This window comes from Calypte anna, chromosome 4, assembly GCF_003957555.1.
Source record: "Calypte anna isolate BGI_N300 chromosome 4, bCalAnn1_v1.p, whole genome shotgun sequence".
Classification (NCBI taxonomy): domain Eukaryota; kingdom Metazoa; phylum Chordata; class Aves; order Apodiformes; family Trochilidae; genus Calypte; species Calypte anna.
Window position 1 is genome coordinate 16,942,301 of NC_044247.1, and position 19,145 is coordinate 16,961,445.

A 19,145-nucleotide genomic window follows, 5' to 3' on the forward strand; every position below is an offset into this window, starting at 1 on the left:
CAGAGGTGCTGCTGCAGCAAGCCACCGGGGAGCAGGCAGGAAAGGGAAATTAAAGCTGACACACAATTAGAGTAAAGTGAGTCTGCAAGTGCTCTTGAAAGCCCATGGAAGGCAAATGGAAATCAGGCAGAAGCTATTTCCGGGCAGAATTTGGGGCTGAGAGAAGCAGAAATAGGGTTTTGCTAAGAACTAAATTCAAACCCTCCCAAAGAATCCAAAGCCAGTGTTTAACACTCCTCGGAGCTGCTTGCTTTGTGCCAGCTCACACACACTAAGCTGACTGCAGAACTGAAAGGAGGGAGGAAAAATAAAAAATTAATCAGGAAAGGTTTCTTGCAATTAGCTAAGACAGACCTACGGAGCTCTGCCTGACTTCCAGCCCAGGGAGCACTCTGGAATCTTAATGAAGCTGAAGGCAGGCGGAGGGGCTCAGCACCTTTGGAAAATCAGCCCACTTATCTTGTGTGGATGCCACTGCCTGAGCTTGTTAACATTGGCACTTGTCTTGGAGGCAGCTGACAGCATAAACTACTGGATGTTCAACTCATTCATTGTGATGAGGCAGTTAGAGGGAAAATAACTGGAGGAAGGAGGGGAGCAGGAATTCAGCTATCGGAGCCAGTCAGGAGCTGCTGGCTGCAGCCTGATAGGTGCCGCTGGGGACTCTCCTCTGGCTGCCTGCTCCAGCTTGGCAAAACCCTGCAAGCAAATGGAGAGAGGGTGAGCACAGGAGCTGGGCACTGCACAAACCACCACACGACAGAGGTCAGTGGAGCAGGTGAAGGGAAAGGCTTGGCAGTCACATTGCATTAAGAGGCAGACAAAGCAGCCGTGCCTGCGGCGAGGTGGGTGTCCTTCTGCCTCCTCCTCTCCATCCCCTGGCAGAAGGAGGGAAGGAGACCCCTTCTCACAGCCTCAGTGCACTGCCAGCCTTTCTGGTTGCCACTGTGGCAAGTCCTGTCCCACCCACCATTATCATCAAACAGAACAAAACCATACCCAGCCCACTTCCTGCTGACTGAGCATTGACAGCTTTTTAGCTTTCCCGGTGGTTTTCATCTCCAAGGGTCTTTACGTAAAGCAGCAAATGCCCCTGGTGTGCTGCCACCAGCACCCACCCCCTGCAGCAGGTCAGCCCAGGAGCAAGGAGGAACTCGCCCCTTCATTGCCTTCAGGAGGATTCTTAACCTCAAAGGGATGCTCCTCTCATCACTCAAGCCTGCCCTCCACTTCTCTCCCCCCATGAAACCAGCACAGCCCTGTTTATCACATTATGCCCAGAGACCCCAGCTCTAACCAAGACCCCTGGGAGCAGCTCTGGTGTGTTTCCAGCTCATTCTGCAACTGGGGTCACTGCCTCCCACTAAAGCACCACAGGGAAATCCCTCTGTGGGTCACTTGGTAAAGATGAGGGTTAAATGTTCTTCATTCAGTGAACTCTGGGAGCTCTGATGCCAGCAGTTGTGCTGATGCTGTGGAGGGGCACTCACCTAGAAGAGCTTCTCGTAGCACTTGTCACAGTGGACGATGTCTCGGTGGATGAATATTTTATCCAGAAGATCTCCCATTGCTTTGTGGCAAATCCCACACTGCCAGAGGGAAAAAAAACCACCGTGGTGGGACAGTGACCAAAGTGCCAGGCAGTAAGGAGAGCAGGGAGGGAGAGAGAAACAGTCTGTATCATTCTGTAAAGGTGTGAGGAGGTCAAAGCAGTGACCTTTGAAGTTAAACTTTTCTACAGCAAATTCCACTGCAAGTTTCCTCCTTCCACAGTTACCATTCCCACACCCTTCTTGCAAAATTTGCAAGGTTTGGGAGATGGCATTGAGACCTGCACTGGGGCACACAGGCCACAAAGCAGCAAGGGACACAAGGGAAAAGGGCTGCTGTTCCACCCGTGACAATAAAGAATTCTTCTTGTTCTAATATGCATTTATTTGAGAAGCTGAAAAACCCTTGGGGACACAACCAACACTTTGGGGACTTTTTTTGTCCCCCAGGTGGATGCAAGCGTTTGGCACACACTGTATAAAACATGCTGAAAATCCAAGGGCAGAATTTGCACCAAGATTTCTGCTCCCAGCACTCCATTTCCCAGCAGCAGCTAGAAGGCAGGCAGCTCAGGGTGGGTTCAGCAGCAGGGAAGGGTGGGTTGTTGTCCTGGTTTGGGCCAGGATAAAGGGGATTTTCTGTCTTGTACTTTTGCTTTTAGCTCAGTCTCTTGTAAGTAGCTGCACTTGCTGAAATTAACAGCAAGTTCCTCAGACAGTGTGTGCTTCTAGGACTGATAACACTTGATGTTTAGAGTTACTGCTAGAGCCTGGTGTGCAGAGTCAAGGACACTGCTCAGCTCTGAGGAACATTTTACCCTCCAAGAGGAATAAAGAGGTCCCACCTGCAGCCTCCTCTGGGGAGGAACAGACAAGATAGATGCCAGAACTGACCAAACAGAGGATTCCACCCCATACACCTCATACTCAGGATAAATTTGAGGGATCACAAGGGGTTTCCAGCTTTCTGCCCTTCCTGCTTCCCTTTCTTCACCTGTCCCTGTTTGTTTCAGCATCCTGGGAGGATTCCATCCCTTCCTCTGCCTGTGCTCCTGATCCGTGCCAGCCCATATCTGTGTGTTCCTGCCTCCGGTTCCCGACTGCTGCCAACTCCAGGATTCCAGCCTGGACATTCCCAGGGCTGCCCTGCAGCCTTGGTGGTGATGTGAGAGTTATTGGGGGAGAGAAGGGAGGACTGTGGTATCCATTTTCCTGTATATTTGTATATATTTAGTAGTTTTTCCTATTTATCATTCCTGTTTCATTAAAGCTGTGTAGTTTAGTTTCCAACCCATCAGTCTCTCTCCCTTATTCTCTCTCCTTTCTTTACCAGGGAGGAGAGGGAGATTAATAGAGAGCATCTGTCACTCAGTTTAATTGCTGGGCCAGTGTTAAACCCTGGCAATTGTTTACCCTGAAGCAGTACTCGTGGCAGTAGATGTTGAGATGCTCTATGATGATCTTGGGGCAGTCTCGGATCTCACGGCTGCAGTAACTGCACAGAGGCTCCATGGACCTGTGAAGGAGAGGCTGTTATTTCACCACAGACATCCTGATATTCTAAATAAAAATAAAATTAAAAAAAAAAAAAAAAAAGGTAAAATCTTGAAGTGATATCTGTTTCACAGTTTGCTAAAACCCCCCAGGCAGCCCTCGTGCTGTCCCACCTCTGCAGGGGAGTGCTGGCCAGGTAGCTGTGGTGGCTGTAGGTGCCTCTCTCCAAATTGTTCAGATCCACAAGGCTGCCACTGGAGACAGAAGGAAAAACCAGCACTTGACACTGCTTTGGGGGAAAAGCATCTCAACTGGAATCATGAATCATTAACCTCAGCTCTTAAAAACAATGTCTTGGAGAGAAGGTTGGTTCTTCTTACCCAGCCTGGAGAAGCAGCTCTGCAGGGGTGTCTGTGTCCTGCTCCCTGCCCCACACCACATCTCTGAGGACCAGTTTACTTCTCTGGGGTCCTGCTGCCCCCATAATTAGCAGCTATTTACTACTAAACCCCCAAATCCTGAACTATTCTGCAGGAAAAGGCAGGGAACACATCCTGCATCTCACCCAGCTGAGTGCTCCCCCTCTGCCTACTGCTTGCCTGGTTTTTTTTCAGACACTGCAGCTCTACATTTATCCTTGGTTGCTGACATCTGCTTTGCTGACCCAAGCTGGAGATTTATGGAGTCTGTAATCAGCTGCCACAGCAATGCCAGCACAGCACCAAAATGCCAGCAGGGAGGCATCAAACCGGGTGTTCACCAGGTGCTCAGTGGAAGCACAGAGGGGACAGGTTCTGCTCTCAGTGGCACTGGTGCCAGTCTGGAGCAGCTTTACTTAGCTCCCTCTGCTCAGAATACAAAAGGCTGAAGTTCTAAGTCTGAAAATGCCATCTTTACTTTATCCAACTCGCAAATAAGTTTCCTGAGCATGAACCCTCCACCTCCACGCTTCCTCCACCAGCTCCAATCATTCATTTACATGTGCAAACACACAGTGAAGCCTGACAGAGCCAGGCAGCCCCAAAACCTGCAGGGGAGTGTTTGTTAGCACCCTGTCACCCACCCCACTCAGAGGGGGAGCTGTGGGATGGGTGTCCTCCAGCCACCACAGGGACTCCTCCTCTGTGTCCCCACAGCAGGAGATGCTCTGCCCACCCAGTGGCACGATCCCTGCAGGGCTGACACCCAGAGGGGATGCTGATGCAGTGCTGATGGTTGCAGCTCAGGAGCTTGCTGGGCGTGTGCTGGCTGGCAAAGCCACCCACTGGTGATGGGGACACCCGTGGGGAGACACAGGACCAGCTCTGGAGACTCCTCGTACCTGGTGTAGCGTGGGGAGGCTGCCAGCCCGCTGCTGTTCACGTACTCCTTCACAAAGAGGACCCCTTTTCTGGGAAGGGAGGGGAACAGAACCAGAGGAGTTTGCATTAGAAAAGGCCAGAGCTAAGGAGAGGCAGCACCAGGGACCCCACGTGTGCACTGGGACACCTCACACGCGTGTGAAAAGGCACAGAGCAGGCACTGCTCCTGGATAAAGACTGAGCACTGCTGGTAAATAACACCTGACAGAGCCTCTAATTACCCCACCAAAACAAATGGAGTTAACTCAAAAGAATGGGGTGGATAATGTCAACCTTTCAGCCAGTAACCCCCTGCTTTGGGAGGGTAAAACTCTGGGTTTTCACACGGCTTCTGGATTATGGTCACCTTCAGCATGCAGGGAGCTGAGGTGCTGCCCGTGGGCACTCAAACCCCCCTGGCACAGCCCTGCTCTGCCCCTGGGACAGCCCCAACCCTTGCATCCATTAGAAATCATTGGGTTTGGGGGATGCTTTTTGCCCACAGAGCTGACCTTTCTTGCACATCCCTCCCTCTTTCCGATTGGGGTTTCTCAGTGACACAGCCCCAGCTCTCTGTCTGGCTGTCTGCCTGCCAGGGGACACCCTGTGCCCACTCATTAGCCATGAAATGGACTAATCAGGCTCTTTCTCCACGGTGCAGGGATTAACCCTCTCTTCTCCTGGGAGCAGATTAATCCATGTCACAGGTTTGGTTTTACCTTAGCATCAACACTCCCCCTGGCAAGGGTTTCAGATGAGTTTCCTGCTTAGCCAGGTGCCGTGGTAAGCACAGCCAGGAGGACCCAAATATTGTCCCTCAAAGCCTTTGCTGACTTCTCATCACTTTAAGCCCTCTCTAAACTGTTAAAACTGTTTTATCAGCTAAAAGCTTAAAAGCAGTTTTCAGCCTGGTGATGAGCCAGCCCCACCAAGAGCTGACACAGTGCAGTGTGGAGAGTGCTCCCTTGCTCCTGATTGACAGGAAAAGTCTTCCAGGAGCCCCACACCTGGGATCCTGCTCTGGTGTGTCCCTCCAGCTGCAACACCTTGTGGAGGATTCAGAATTTAGCCTCACTAAGGAGAACATCCAGGTGTCCCCCTCACCAAGAATATAAAGGGCACCTGGGGAAATACCCAGCTCAGGTCTCCCTGTTGGGTGGCTCTGGCCACTGTGGCAGTGTCTGTGCTCTTAAAGGCAGCAAGGGCTGGGTGGAAAACCTGGGGGGCAGTGGGAGGGGGTGAGCACCCGTGGCTCTTTACCCGGCTGTGCTGGGCTCGGGCTGGTACCCGGAGGTGGCTGAGCTGCTGTGTGGTAAGGTGGCCATGGGGCTGCAGAGCCTCTCACTCGAACTGGAGAGAAGCCTGGGGGGAGAAAGAAAAAAAAGTCTCTGGGCAGTGGAAACAGGAGCTATGAGGTGAGGCAAGCTGGCACCAAGGCAAAACCCCCCACTGCTGTTAGGAGGGTGCAGTATTAACACCCTCACCCATACAGATCAGTTCATCTGTAGCACAGACCACAAGGGCTCTTTTCTCTTTTTACAGCTACCCCAAAACAGCAGAACTGCCCTGGAGAAGTGAATTGGGAAAATGTCATTTACAGGGGCATGGGAGAAAAGATAAATAAGATCTTCAAGTGAGTGCAGGCACTGAGTGAATCATGTAACTGGAGTGGGAGCAGCTACAGAGAGGAAGGGGACACAACAGCCTGCAGGAGAGGAGGAGATGGGGACACAGTGGCCAGGGCCCAACAGACTCAATCATTTCAACAGCTGCAGAAGGGAGAAGTGGGCAAAAGTCACAGCTGCTTAAAATGTTTTCTGAAAAAGGCTCTGTCTATCCCCTCAGCAGTGAGATCTTGCAGGGATGGAGCTGATTCCTGGAACCACTCCCAGGCCATCCAAGGATCTTGTGCCTCCTGTTCACAGCCACAGCATTCTTCCCTGGACAGATCCAACACCCAGACCTGGGCTGGTTCCCCCATGCTGGGCCAGACTGCGTGTGGATGGGCTGACACCACCAGGGAGGGCTGCAGAAAGCCCAGGGTAATGGCATTCCATACTGGAACCCCCCCAGCCCCTTCCAGCAGCCTTGTTCTAGCACCAGTCCAGTCACTGACACTCTGAAGACAGTGACTTTCTCTCAACATCTTTGTTTTTTGGTTTCTTCCTGTAGCCTCTGCAAAGGCAAATTTCTGGCTGAGATTGGGCAGAGCCAGGAGCAGCCTCCTCCTGTCACTCTGTTCTGGCAGCCCCCATGGTGAGAAACCTGCCGAGAGACCAGAGCTGGATGTGTCCCAGCCCCTGTGCTGGGCAGGAGGGGTTTAGGAGTAGTTCTGTGCCTCCAGGTCACACATCCACTCCCAGGAAACCATTCGTCTCTCTCTCAGCTCTTGGCTCTGCTCCCTGGCTCCTTTTCCACAGCATTTTGATGGAGTTTCATTCCTCACCACCACCACAGCCACCCCTTTACCTGGTGCTGTTATAGTTTAAGCTGTCCATGTAGAATGGCACCCTGTGGCTCCTTGGGGACATGGACATGGTGGTGTCCCTGGGGAAGGAGTCATGGCTAGGGAGGGAAGGGATACAGTCTCACCACTGAACCTGAGCCCAGGAGGGATTCTCCCAAGTGGTGAGGATCTTCTCTGAGTGTCTGCTTTGCCTTCTTACCGTGCAGCTGGGGAGTTAAATTCACAGTGTGCCCAGGCACCAGTGCTGTCATATCTGCTGCTCCTAGGGCTGCTTCTGCCATCATAAACTCTCCCTTCATAATCTGGGGTAGGCCTGGCAAGGAAGCACAAAGCCCTGATTACTTTGTACCAGGAGCCACTCAGTCCCCACGTTGCCTTAGGAATATTTGATCATCTCAGCAGTGGCTCTCGGGCTGATTCTCCCTTGGCTCTGCACATCTCACCCAGGCTGGGTCCTGCAGCATGAGACCAAAGCTCCTGGGCTTGGAAAGCAAAAGAAATCCAAGACTTGGGCATGAAGCTGAGGCAGTTCCTAGCTGGACAGATCTTTAATTTCTTTCCCCAGTGCTCACCAAACCCCCCACTGCACCATCTGTAGGTGTGAAGTGCTGCCTGCCAGGCCTGTCCATTTGCCCTTTTCCCCCACAAAACTCATCCTGGCAAAGGCTTTCACTTGTGGGCAGAGCTTCAGCCCTTTCAGTGGGGAAAAGGAGCTTACAGCTCACGGTCACTCTTCCCTTGCTCGTGCCCTGGGGCACAGATGATGTTTATATTGTACCTCAGCATTTCTGATTAAAGCTCCAGGCAAATGCATAACTTAAACAGAGCTGGGAAGGGAAGCACTGCGAAGCTGTGAGGAGAGAGAGAGGGACAGGCTGAGCTGATAAAACCCCTGCTCTGGGCAAGACATGATACCAGCCCTAGGGCAGGAATGAAATGTGAGTTCCCTGCCCTGCAGAGAGAAATGTCAGCATCCCACAGCCCCAGGGGGGATGGAGCAGTCCAGTATTTCTGTGCCAGCAGCTTTCCCTGCCTCCACATCCCATGCCCAGCCCCTTACCTCCTGCTGCTGAGCATCTGGCTGTCCACATAGGCTGGGATCCTGTGGCTGGGTGCCTGCAGGCTGCTGGGGAAGTGCTGGGTCTCATAGGCACTCTCTTTTGAGCTGAAGTTGGACCTGCTGGGCAATCAGAGCCACTTCAGCCTTAAAGCCAGAGACTTTTCCTGCTATGACCAGCTCACACCAGGGCTGGGAGTTTGCTGAGGCTGCATCATGCCTCTTTCTGCTGGCAATGGGTACCCCGGGTCAGGGGGAGCAGCAGAGGTGTCTGAATCCTTCCCTCACCTACACACAGGCTGAACTCCCAGCACAGGGAAATGCTGCAGGATTCAGCACTCATCCAAGTTAATCTGTTCACTGAAATGGAGTATCAACAGCCACACGTGGCTGGAATCCCAAACCTCATATTCCTTGTGTCAGCATCATTTGATACCACCAGGAACTTGTGCACAGCTCCAGGACTTCAGGCAGGAAGTCTCAAGAAGCAGGAACAGCAAAGGGTGAGGATTTTGGAGCCATTGATGGGAAATGGGATAGGGATATCAGGGATAGGGATGTACAGAGGGATAGTGCCACTGTACCTGGGTGCCAGGGGGGTGGGCTCACTGTGCCTCCAGTCTCCCAGGCTCTCAGGGTGACTCTGGGAGGGGACACAAGGTTGTTCTTCACAAGCTGGAGTGATCCTGGTCAGGGAGGAACAGGTCTGTTAACACCTTTAGCCCATGTGTCTAAACCTGGTCGTGCAGTAAGCTCACAATTATTTTGGTTCCTGACTTCACCAGCCCAGAGATGAGCATTTGCACTGCCTCAGAGAGGGAGGACAGGAGGTGTGTGAGCAGCAGTGCAGCATCCCTGGTGCATCCCTGGCTCCTCACCTTTCCTGGCAGGGGTCACCTTCCTTCCCAGGGGTCTCTGGAGCAGTGATGCTGCTTTCTCTGGGCAGAGAGCTGGACCTGCCAGGACAGAAGGGTGCTCTAGTCTGCAGAAGTGCCACTGCACAGCAAAGTGCAGGAGGAGGGGGACACAACCCCTGTGAATCCCCTGCCTCAAGAAAAGCACAATATCCCTGCATGGGAATGGCAGATAACCCAGAGAGAAGTGGAAAAAAGGACTGGGAAAATGCAGATATTTTTAAAAATAAGGCTGAAAGAAATTAAAAAAAAAAAAAAAAAAGTCAAGCTCCTGATGAGCACTAGTTATCTGTTTACTCCTTCCAAACTGGACATTTTAACTCTGGTCATTTAGCTAGGACCATTATATGGGTTATCCAGTACCCCCTGCTCAGTCCTCACTAACCACACTCTCTGCTCTCCCACCAGGCATCTCCACACATGTGAGGAAAGCTTGGTGACTCCTAACCCTAACACAGCATCCTCAGCCCCTTCCTCCAGAACCCCCTGCAGTAAATTCCCCATCTTCTTCCACCAGGAAAAGCAAACCCATGATTTCTCTTGCCTTCTTGAAGTGACTTCTTCCCTCTGCACACCAGGGGGGAGCCCCTTGTTGATGTCCATGCTCCCAGTGGGGCTGTCCCTGAAGCCCAGCACAGCCCTGGGGGAGCAGAGCAATCCCTTTACAAGCTGGGGTGAGGATGGGTTCCTTACTCTCACACATGCATGAGGAAGGCAAATTTAACCACAAGCCTCAAGTCTTCAAATGCAGGGGGAAAAGCAAAGAAATGAGTCCCCAGAGCCCTTGCACTGGGACATGGAGCCCTGTTTTCCCTGGGGAAGGATGAAGGCACCAGAACAGGCACCACAAACCCTCTGGAGTCACAGGTCAGTGGGAAGGAAAATGATTCAGGGCCAGGGTGAGCAGAACACAGCCAGAGACCTGGCACTGGCTGAGGAAGAGCCTGGGAATCCCAGACCTGCTCTTCCCTTTGTCAGCATCATTTGGTACCACCAGGACCAGGTGCAGATTTTATCAGCCTATGAATGTGGGGGAAGACATCTGAGGAAGTAACCCTCATCCCACAGGAAGGGGCAGGAATGCTCTGCTGCCTTACCCAGGCATGTTGGGAGGCTCTGGGTGGGCATCCTGGGCAGGAGGTTCTTGTCCCTTCTCACTATGGCTGCTTGAGTCCAAAAACCTAAAATAAAACCTGTGTTTAAGGCATGGAGCAAAATCATGCTGGGGGGAGCAGACATCCTTCCCCTAGTCAGGAAACCATTAGGCAGGGAGCAGGAATTGGCCCAGAGCTATTCCAAGGCACCCTGGTACCAGGGTGAGTCCTGCTGAGCACTTACCCTGGGGTCAGCTCTGGTTTACACTCATCTGAGGGCCATGTCTGCTCCTGCCTCCTGTCCCTGGGGGTGTTCCCCTCTTTGAAATCTTGGGAAGACCTGGAAAAGGAGAAGAAATCAGGCTCAGGACTGCCAGGCACAGATACCTGAGAGCTGAGTGACAATAGAGGGAGCCTGAACAGCTACAGCAGAGCAAAACCTTTCCTCCCCCCGGACCACAGAATCATCCTGCTTGAAAAGGACCTTCAGGAGCACTGAGTCCAGCCCTCAGTCCTACAGCACCTTCACCACTGCAGCATCCCAATGTCTGTGAGGCTGTCAGCACACGACCAACCCCCTCTGGGGTTCTGTTTGCTTGGCTGCTGGGACTGGGACCCTGCTGGGGGAGCACTGGGGCTGCCTCCACCAAGGCTGCTGGGCACACAGTGCTGCAGAAGTGCAGCATGATGATGATGATGATGATGATGATGACGACGACGACGACAACAAGAGTTGTTTGGCTGTTTTATCTGTGAGTTTTTAGAGCCCTTTCAGAGCCCTTTGCCATCTCTGCACTAGGATGCAAAATCCAAAGGACTCCAAAACTGTACCAGCCCATGCAAATGGACCCCCAGGAGAGGGCCCCCTAATTGTCCTACTGCCCCAGCTCCTGCCTGGCTCCCTGCCTCCTTCCAAGGGAGAAGGAGTGGGTGCTGAGCACTCCTATCCCCCTCTAAAGGGAGACAGAGCTGAGCTGTGCCAGAGGCAGCAAGGCCAGGGGCTGGGGAGAGGCTGGGGACTGCTGCCTGGCTGCAGGAGAGAGCTGCTGAGATAGGTGGCCCTCAGGATGTGGCTGTCCTCAGGAATGGGTATTTCAGCAAGCAGAAGAGATCAGCAAATGGGGGGGCAGCCCCCCAGGTCCTTACCTGGCTTCACTCCAGTAAGGTTTGCTGGGTGCTGGGGCCTCAGGGTTGCTGGATCTGCTCCCCTGGCTGCTGCTTCTCTCCTCGTAGCCCAGGACAGATCTGAGCAGCAAAGAAAAGCCCATTACATCTTCATCAGCTGGCACAGCAATCCTTGCACCTACTCACCAGGTCTGGGTCAGTCCCTTCCATTCCCTGCCCCACACCAGGATTTTCCCCCCAGGGACCATTTCAGTGAATCTCAACTCCTTTGCTGCCACTCCAGCATCACTCCAGCATTCCACTGGATCAGCACTGAACCCCAACCAAGCGCAGAAGCACCAAGGGCAGAAAACAAGCTGGGGGGCTTGGCTGTTATCAGAGAAGATGGAAACAGGATACAGCTCAAACCTCTTGGGGTTGTTTGTTTTTTTTTCCAAGCTGTGCTGAAAACCTCAGCATAGTTGCCCTCAATCTTGGGACAAAAGGGGTTAAAAGCAGCCTCATTCCTGTGCCTGCCCATTCAGATTTCCCTTAATCCTCAGGCCACTAAATTTACCCCACTCCTACCTTTTAAAGGAATATTCTCTTTCCTCTAGGTGCACAGGGGCTCTCTCAGGAGGAGGAAGCAAGCTGGACCTGTCAAAAGAAGGAAGGAATCTAAAGCTTGAGAACCTGCCAGAGGCTTCAGGGGGGGCTTGTATGAAATAACAAACACTGCATTTTGTATGAGTCCAGAAAACAGAAAGTCATTTTCTCCAAGAATTGATTTTCCTTCAGGAAATAACATTTTCACTCTCTCTTAATCCAGAAGAACAGATGCTCCTAGTGGAACTAATGCAGTTACTTGGCCTCAGTGCACTCACACCCTGGATCCAGGACTTTCCTGTCCTGTCACAGCATCACACACCTGGGACAAAGCACAGAGTGACTTTGGGGAAGGCATTCCTACATCTCTAGCAGCACCTCTAGGTCTTGGGCTTGACACCATCCTGCTGGGAGCCTTTGAGATCCTCCTCACCTCAGCCAGGAGGTCTGAAGATCTCATTTGCTCACCTCAAGCCCTCTGGGTAAGGCAATACATGGAGTCAAGTCCCAGAATAATGGACTGAAGTCAAAGTAATGGACTAAAGTAAGTGAAGGAAGCAGCTTTGGGGAGATCAGTGTGTCTGCTGTCAGCAGCAGCAATGCCTTCCTGACTCTGCCTCTGACAGGCTCAGGGGAACAGAGATGTCCTAAAAAGCACACAGAATAGGGATGCTTTTGAGATCAATGCTAAAAGCAATAATAAAGCTGCTGCCTCTGCATCCAGGCTGCTTCTGTGGAAAGAAACTGGTGTGTGACAGCAAAGCTCTTCCCACTGCTCCCCTGGTTTTGTTTCCCACTTGGGATTTGCTGCCAGCTCCTCTCTGGAGCAGTTGCTGATCCTGCCCTCTGGCTCTGACCTTGCAGGTGCAGCCTTTGCATCCTCCAGGCCCTGGGAGGTCTCACAGTGAAGGTGCAGCTGGTCTGAAGCCTCTGCTGGGCTGTCCCTGCAACCAGAGTTGGGCTTGGTAAGAGGGAGAGGTTTGGGGGTCACAGAGGGAAGCTCAACAAGTTGGAGAGGAGAGCAAGAAGCACAGCCACCAACACCTGGCATTTTCCTGCCTCAAACACAACAGCTTTCCCTCTTTCCTGCTTAGCTCAGCACATTTCCTGCAGCAGACCTGAAGGGCAGAGACATAAATCCAACCAGCTCCTGCTGCTGCCTGGCAGAGCTCAGCCCATGTGGGGCTGGTGGATCAGGTCGAGTCCCTCTTTGCAAGTGCTGCTCCCAGAACAGCTTCCTTGGGGCAGTACTGAGTCAGGAAAGGAGCCCTCTCACCCCAAAATCAAGAAGAAAAAGTGAATTTTACAGCCAGCAAGTTAACACTTACTTTGGTGGGTAAACCCCATTGTTGACTTCTGTGTGCTCAGAGTAACTGAAAAAGAGAGAAAGCAGCTTTAGAAAGCAGCTTGGCTTTGGGTAATGTTCTTCCATTATTTTCTTATGCAAAACAAGAGAGGAAGAAACCCCTAAAGCTTCCCAGAGATGTTCCTCAGGGTATTTCTGCAGGGGAAATGCCAAGAAGGTTCAGGGCAGCTCTGTGTGCAGGAAATGGAATACCAGGAGCATCCAGTAACTGCTCAGCACCACAGGGCAGCTGCCCGTGGGATGGAGGGATTCAAGCCAGGACTCCTCCAAAACACCAGAGGGATATCCTGCAGCATCACAGGCACCTCCACCTGCACACCCAGAAGGGAAGGAGCAGCCCTGACATCTGTACTGTAACAAAAACCAAACCAAACCAAACCAGAGCTACATTCTAGAATTGGTTTGCATTTGGGAAAAAACACAGAAAAGGCAGAAATTACTCAGGAAAGTGGTTATTTTTTAGTATCATTGAAACTAGATAAAAAACCTGGGGAAAAAAAAAAATCAGAGTCTTTTATTGGAGATGGCAGTTTCCTTTTTTACAGAAACTGCTGCAGTTCTGCCCAACACAGACTGGGTTTTCCCACCAGAGAATACCCATCCAGGGTGTGCAGACAGCTCCAGAGGAGCAGTTTGTGGTTCCCAGGTTATTTCCAGGTTTATGATTTATTGGCTGGAGCCTCTAAAGGAATTTCACACTAACTCCTACCTCCTGTTGCTGGAAACCAGGGGTGCTCTGGGGGCCAGGTCATCCCATGGGAATGGCTCAGCCTTTTCCTTAAGAGGCTTGTCACTAGGAAAAAAAAGGAAAAAAAAGGAAAATTCCAGTGAGATGAGAGCAGTTACAGTGCAGCATGGAGGCTGGGGGTGGATGTGCAGGAGGAGCAGAGGCTGGGGCTCACTCCAGAGAGCTGGGCAGGAAGGGCCAAGATGAGCATGAGGGGGCTGAGTGCAGGAATGGGGACCCAGAGAAATGGGTTGTTCCACCCAGGGGGTGCTGCTGACCCCTTTTGTGCTCAGGGACCCTACAACAGTTGTTTTCTCTCTCTGCTCCTGGCCTCAAAAGGTCTTCCCACAGGTCCAGCAGCTGGAGCCCACAGCCATCCCTCACCCCCTCAGAGCTGCCAAGCTGTGTCTGGCTCCTTCCTTCCCTGCCAATTATTCTCCCTCCAGTTTTAGGTGCCTTAAGTAATGAGGCATCCTTTAATTTCTCTGGCTCCCAATTAGGAGCAGCCCTGTGACCCACCTGCCCCCAGGGAGCACAATGAGTGTCTTGTGCCCAGCCTGGCCCTGCTGGGACACACAAGGAGATATTTATGGCCCCAGCTGAACCACCATGACAACAGCCCAGCCTCTGCTCTTCCCTTCAGCCTGAGACAGCAGTTTGGGAGCATTTTGAGCTTTATCTTCAGTGCTGGAGGTGGAGAGTGAGTTGCAATTAACTGCACACCAGCTGCAGAAACACCTTTGGTGAATGTGTGACACCACACAGTGTCCCAGCTCTGTCCCTGGTGTGTCCAGCACCCGCACCCGTGCCTCTGGGTTCCCAGACTGCTCCTTCTTCCTGAGGTTTCACTCCACACAAGAGTTTTTTCTCCTTTCCCATTGTCCAGGCACCCCTTCAGACTTCTGACAGGGTGCAGAGGACCAGAACCAAAGTGAGCAGGAGCCACCAGAAACTGAGGTCCCACACATCACTTGTAGGTGGCAGGAGTTCCCCAGGGAAAGGGCAGTGGGAAGGCAATTGGAGCCATAAAAATAAAATAAATGCATGAGGTGACCCTCTGGGGACTGAGCCAAAAAGAGGAGAACCCTGGAGGGAGGTGAGAAGTGGTGACCTGCAACTGATGCTCCTGGAGAGCAGCCCAGGACTGGAGGGATCCCCTCAGCCTGAGACCATCAGCTCAGGAATCTGCTATTCCTGAGCACCAAGCAGGGTTATCCCTCAGGAATCTGCTATTCCTGAGCACCAAGCAGGGTTATCCCTCAGGAATCTGCTATTCCTGAGCATCAAGCAGGGTTATCCCTCAGGAATCTGCTATTCCTGAGCACCAAGCAGGGTTATCCCTCAGGAATCTGCTATTCCTGAGCACCAAGCAGGGTTACACCTTCTGCTTCAGCAGCACCAACCTCAGCCCTTCTCCATGCTTACCCCTCCCCATGCTGTGTCACCATCTCAGAGGAGGATCTCCCACGAGGGGCCTGCCTGGTGTCACCATTCCTGCAAGGAAAACAGCAATTAGGAATGAGGAATGGAGCTGGGGGGGGGGGCAAGAAGGAGGCAGAGGAGCTGCAGAGCACTTGTTAGGTGCAGAGAGAGGAGGCATTGAGGGGACAGAGCTCTGAGGCTTTAGGGCTCATTTCTCATCTGAAAGAATTGGGCAGTGTGGGAGGGCACAGAGCTTCCATCTGGGGATGTTTCCTCCCAGATTGTTGATGCTTTGGCAAAGTGCTGCTCTCTGAGGTTCCCTTACTGGAGTATTTGCTGTTCTGTGGCTGTGCTGTGCCTAGAACAGCCCTGGGGAAACACCCCCAGAGCCCAGCCTGATGGCATCTGGGACCTTTGGGATGAGCCAGGGCCAGCAGAGTCACCTGAATTCAGCCCCAGTGGAGATTCTCTCTGGAGTGTCACTCAAGGATGTGGCTCTTGGGCTCTCACTGCCTCTTTCAGGGCTGCAAGAGAAGGCAAAGAAGAAAATTTGTGTCAGTCCTGACCAAGGCAGCTCCCCCCTCCCTGCAGCTGCCCAAGATATTCCTGCACTGAAGTGTTGTTTTCTGGGAAGAAGTAAAACGGAAAATAAACACCAGGGGGTTCAATATATTGGCTAACAAAGTCTCCAGAAGCAATCTGTAAATTAAAGCATTGCTGTTGCCAAGAATAAACCCAACAGAAGCTGAAGAGGAGCCAGCAGTGTGCCCAGGTGGCCAAGAAGGCCAATGGCATCCTGGGCTGGCTCAGGAACAGCGTGGCCAGCAGGTCCAGGGAAGGGATTCTGCCCCTGTGCTCAGCTCTGGGGAGGCCACAGCTTGAGTCCTGTGTCCAGTTCTGGGCCCCTCAGTTCAAGAAGGAGATTGAGGTCCTCGAACAGGTCCAAAGGAGGGCAACCAAGCTGGTGAAAGGACTCAAGCACAGATCCTATGAGGAGAGGCTGAGGGAGCTGGGGGTGTTGAGGCTGGAGAAGAGGAGGCTCAGGGGAGACCTCATCACTCTCTACAACTCCCTGAAAGGAGGTTGGAGCCAGGCGGGGGTTGGTCTCTTTTCCCAGGCAACTCTCAATAAGACAAGAGGGCAGGGTCTTAAATTGTGCCAGGGGAAGTTCAGATTGGATATTAGAAAGAATTTTTTCACGGAAAGGGTGATCAGGCATTGGAACGGGCTGCCTGGGGAGGTGGTGGACTCTTCATCCCTGGAGACATTTAAAAAGCGACTCGATATGGCACTCAGTGCCATGGTCTAGTGACTGTGGTGGTAGTTGATCAAGGGTTGGACTCGATGATCTCTGAGGTCCCTTCCAACCCAGCCTATTCTATGATTCTATGATTCTATGAGAACAAGGTCAGTCACCCACCCAGTGTCTGCAGTGCTGGGGAAAACCATTTCAACTTTTTATTTTGTTATTATACTCATGAATTCAAAAAGCCAAAGTTGAAAGAAGCTGAAAATTATTCCCCTAAACACATCAGGTGAGAAAGAGTTGAGCATGTTTGGGTTTTTTTCCCTTGCACTTCTAGCAGGATGCTGTCACCTCCTTGCAGGATCCATATCATGGATTTCAGACCTAAAACTTGTTTTAAAAAACAGCTGCCTGCATCTAAAAAAAAAAAAAAAAGTCTCCTAGGTACAAGGGTGACAGATTTGCTTCATTTCCCTTCCCTGGGGGGTGACAACAGAAGTCTCTACAAGAGCTTTCCAAGCCCTCCTGGCTGTGCTCCAACACTCACCTGGAGGGAGCTGCTGCTGCTCCTCTCTCTGACTCATTCTGGGACAACCCAGTGGTATTTTTGCTTAGCCCATTAGTACTGATAAAAAGAAACCAAACCAAAAGAGTGGCAAAGCATTAAAGGCAGCAGACTGAAGAATGGATTTCACTCTGTGCACGTGTGTAATGTGTGAGGAAAGGAGGGAAATTCCTCAAACCTGCCCCACAATGGCACCAAACTGCTACCAAAATTGATGAGGTCAATGATTATTTTATTTCCCAATCAATTGTTTTATTTTTCATCCTGGAAAATAAAAGCTTGTGGGGCTGAAAGGCCTCATCTCTTGGACTCCCTGAAGCTCCTCGTGCTGCTGCCTGGCACCAAGCCATCCCTCTGAGCAGGGACAGGGAGCTGGATCCCAAATTAAATGAACCTGCTTGAAAACAGAGATGATTCTCCCTCCTGGGGCAAACCATTCCCCCTTCAGCCAAACCTTTCTGCATGCTGGTGGTCTCAGGCAGCCCCAGTGCCAGTGGAACCAGGGAGGATGTCACTGATGTCCCTTTACACCAGAGCCAGCCCATGCCCAGACCTCTCTGGGCCTCTGCCAAGCCTTGGGCTTCATACAATCTCGTGGAAGGGTCTGGGGGCTTGAAACAGGGCTGACATTTCCCATCAAAGCCAAGATCAATTTAAAGATAATGAACCTCTGAAACCTCTCAGGTCACACCTATCTGTTGCTATCAGGGCAGAATAATTAAATCCAAGGTCTAACAAAAGCAGGGAGCTGGCTCAGGGGACTGGAAATAATGAGGGATGGAGTGTTTCATGTCTAGGGGATGGGGTCAGCTCCCACAGCCCAGTCTGCTTGTACCAGAAAATCATCATTATCTGATGGCTGCTGGATGGGGAGGTGAGCTCATCTCAACCTGCTCCAACTCCTCCTGGGAGTTGTCTTTCCAGAGGTGCTGCCAGGCTCATTCCTGGGGCACGTGAGCCCCTTGAGGTGGGACAGGAGTCAGGAGAGGGGTCCTGAGCCAGGTTTACACCACACAGCTCACAGGGGAGTTGTTCAGTGCAGTTTGACACCTCCCAGGGCTGCTGGTTGGGTGCTTGATGACCCCCTGGCCCCAAGCCTGCCCATGTGTTTCACCCACTGAGCCAACCCCGTTTTTCATTCTGGATTCTTTCCCATGCTTGCAAGGAAAAGGCACTCAGGATTTTCTGAGGAGTCTCTTTTTGGCAAACCTTCCTCTCCAGCTGTGGTCAGATGGCTGCTGCCTTGCAGCAGTTGTCTGCAAAGATGGGAAATCAGGCTGAAAAGGCAGTCACCACCTCAGTGCAGGATGGGGTCAATACCTGTTGTCATCTGCTGAGGACCTGCAGGAACCAGACACTGCTGAGCTTCTCCTCTGCTGCCCTTCCTCTTCTTCTATCTCAATCCTTTCAAAAGGCAAAAAGAGTCACAAACACGGCCCTGGTTCCTGTTCCCCACTGTGCTAAGCCAGGCACTTCTCCCCTAAGCCAGGTTTCCCTTCTCTTTCCCTTCAGGGCAGGATTTTCCTGCTCATCATGCTCCCTGTGCTCTGCTACTGCTGAGCCCAGCCTGATGTGAGCATCACAGATCTGTGGGGTGTTCCTCTGGCAGCCACTTTACAAACAGCATCAGCTGAGTGCTTCTGAGCACTCTGAGCATCATTTCCCTATCATCCTGACTGCCTTAGAAGACAAATGTCTGCAGAGGATCCTCCCTCCCTCGCCCTGGGAGAAGGAAGGCAGACGAATGAATGAGTCTCTCCTTGTTTCAGGTTGTCTATCACCCAAAGCATCCTCACGACTCTGTTCTTGGTATTTACAACACTGTGGGCTCTCAAAAACCAGTGTGACTCAGCCCAGAGCATCCCTGCAAGGGCACTGTCCCTGCTCTGCTCCCAGACACCCAGGGACCTCCTGGCCCAGCAGTTGGCATCAGCCCCGGGACAGCCCACAGCCAAACTTCCAGAGGGTTGGTGACCTACCTCTTGGCAAACAAGGGTGGAAATTCTTGTGTTGGGCTGCTGCAAAGGAAGCATAAAAGCACCAGTTGGAAGGTTGGAGGTAAAGACACACCTTGGGCAGGGGCAGCTCCCCCGTCCCTGACCCATCCCTGACCCAGATGATGCAAGGTGTTAGGGTCAGGTGCTCAAGTTCTGCAAATTACAGAGCAGAGGTAAATAAAAACAGGAAGAGCAG

At 52.0% G+C, this 19,145-nt stretch overlaps 1 protein-coding gene across 2 annotated transcripts in view; it reads right to left on the reverse strand.

Annotated features, from left to right (window-relative positions):
• Positions 1-539: 539 nt before the first annotated feature.
• ZNF185 (zinc finger protein 185 with LIM domain) overlaps positions 540-19,145 on the reverse strand; it is a 38,989-nt gene continuing 20,383 nt past the window's right edge. Inside the window, exons 10-32 of one of the 2 annotated variants that reach the window (XM_030449148.1) lie at positions 18,932-18,970; positions 18,273-18,356; positions 16,935-17,012; positions 15,585-15,665; positions 15,145-15,213; positions 13,702-13,785; positions 12,955-12,999; positions 12,484-12,570; positions 11,609-11,677; positions 11,063-11,161; positions 10,161-10,256; positions 9,920-10,003; positions 8,787-8,864; positions 8,493-8,594; positions 7,912-8,031; positions 7,051-7,164; positions 6,854-6,949; positions 5,645-5,746; positions 4,366-4,434; positions 3,218-3,298; positions 2,964-3,066; positions 1,491-1,589; positions 540-699 (exon numbers count right to left, since the gene is read on the reverse strand). In XM_030449148.1, the coding sequence (XP_030305008.1) occupies positions 1,491-1,589; positions 2,964-3,066; positions 3,218-3,298; positions 4,366-4,434; positions 5,645-5,746; positions 6,854-6,949; positions 7,051-7,164; positions 7,912-8,031; positions 8,493-8,594; positions 8,787-8,864; positions 9,920-10,003; positions 10,161-10,256; positions 11,063-11,161; positions 11,609-11,677; positions 12,484-12,570; positions 12,955-12,999; positions 13,702-13,785; positions 15,145-15,213; positions 15,585-15,665; positions 16,935-17,012; positions 18,273-18,356; positions 18,932-18,970 (1,879 nt within the window). In that variant the 3' untranslated portion in view covers positions 540-699. The remainder of the gene's footprint in view (positions 700-1,490; positions 1,590-2,963; positions 3,067-3,217; positions 3,299-4,365; positions 4,435-5,644; positions 5,747-6,853; positions 6,950-7,050; positions 7,165-7,911; positions 8,032-8,492; positions 8,595-8,786; positions 8,865-9,919; positions 10,004-10,160; positions 10,257-11,062; positions 11,162-11,608; positions 11,678-12,483; positions 12,571-12,954; positions 13,000-13,701; positions 13,786-15,144; positions 15,214-15,584; positions 15,666-16,934; positions 17,013-18,272; positions 18,357-18,931; positions 18,971-19,145) is intronic. The other variant, XM_030449149.1, reaches the window with a different exon arrangement.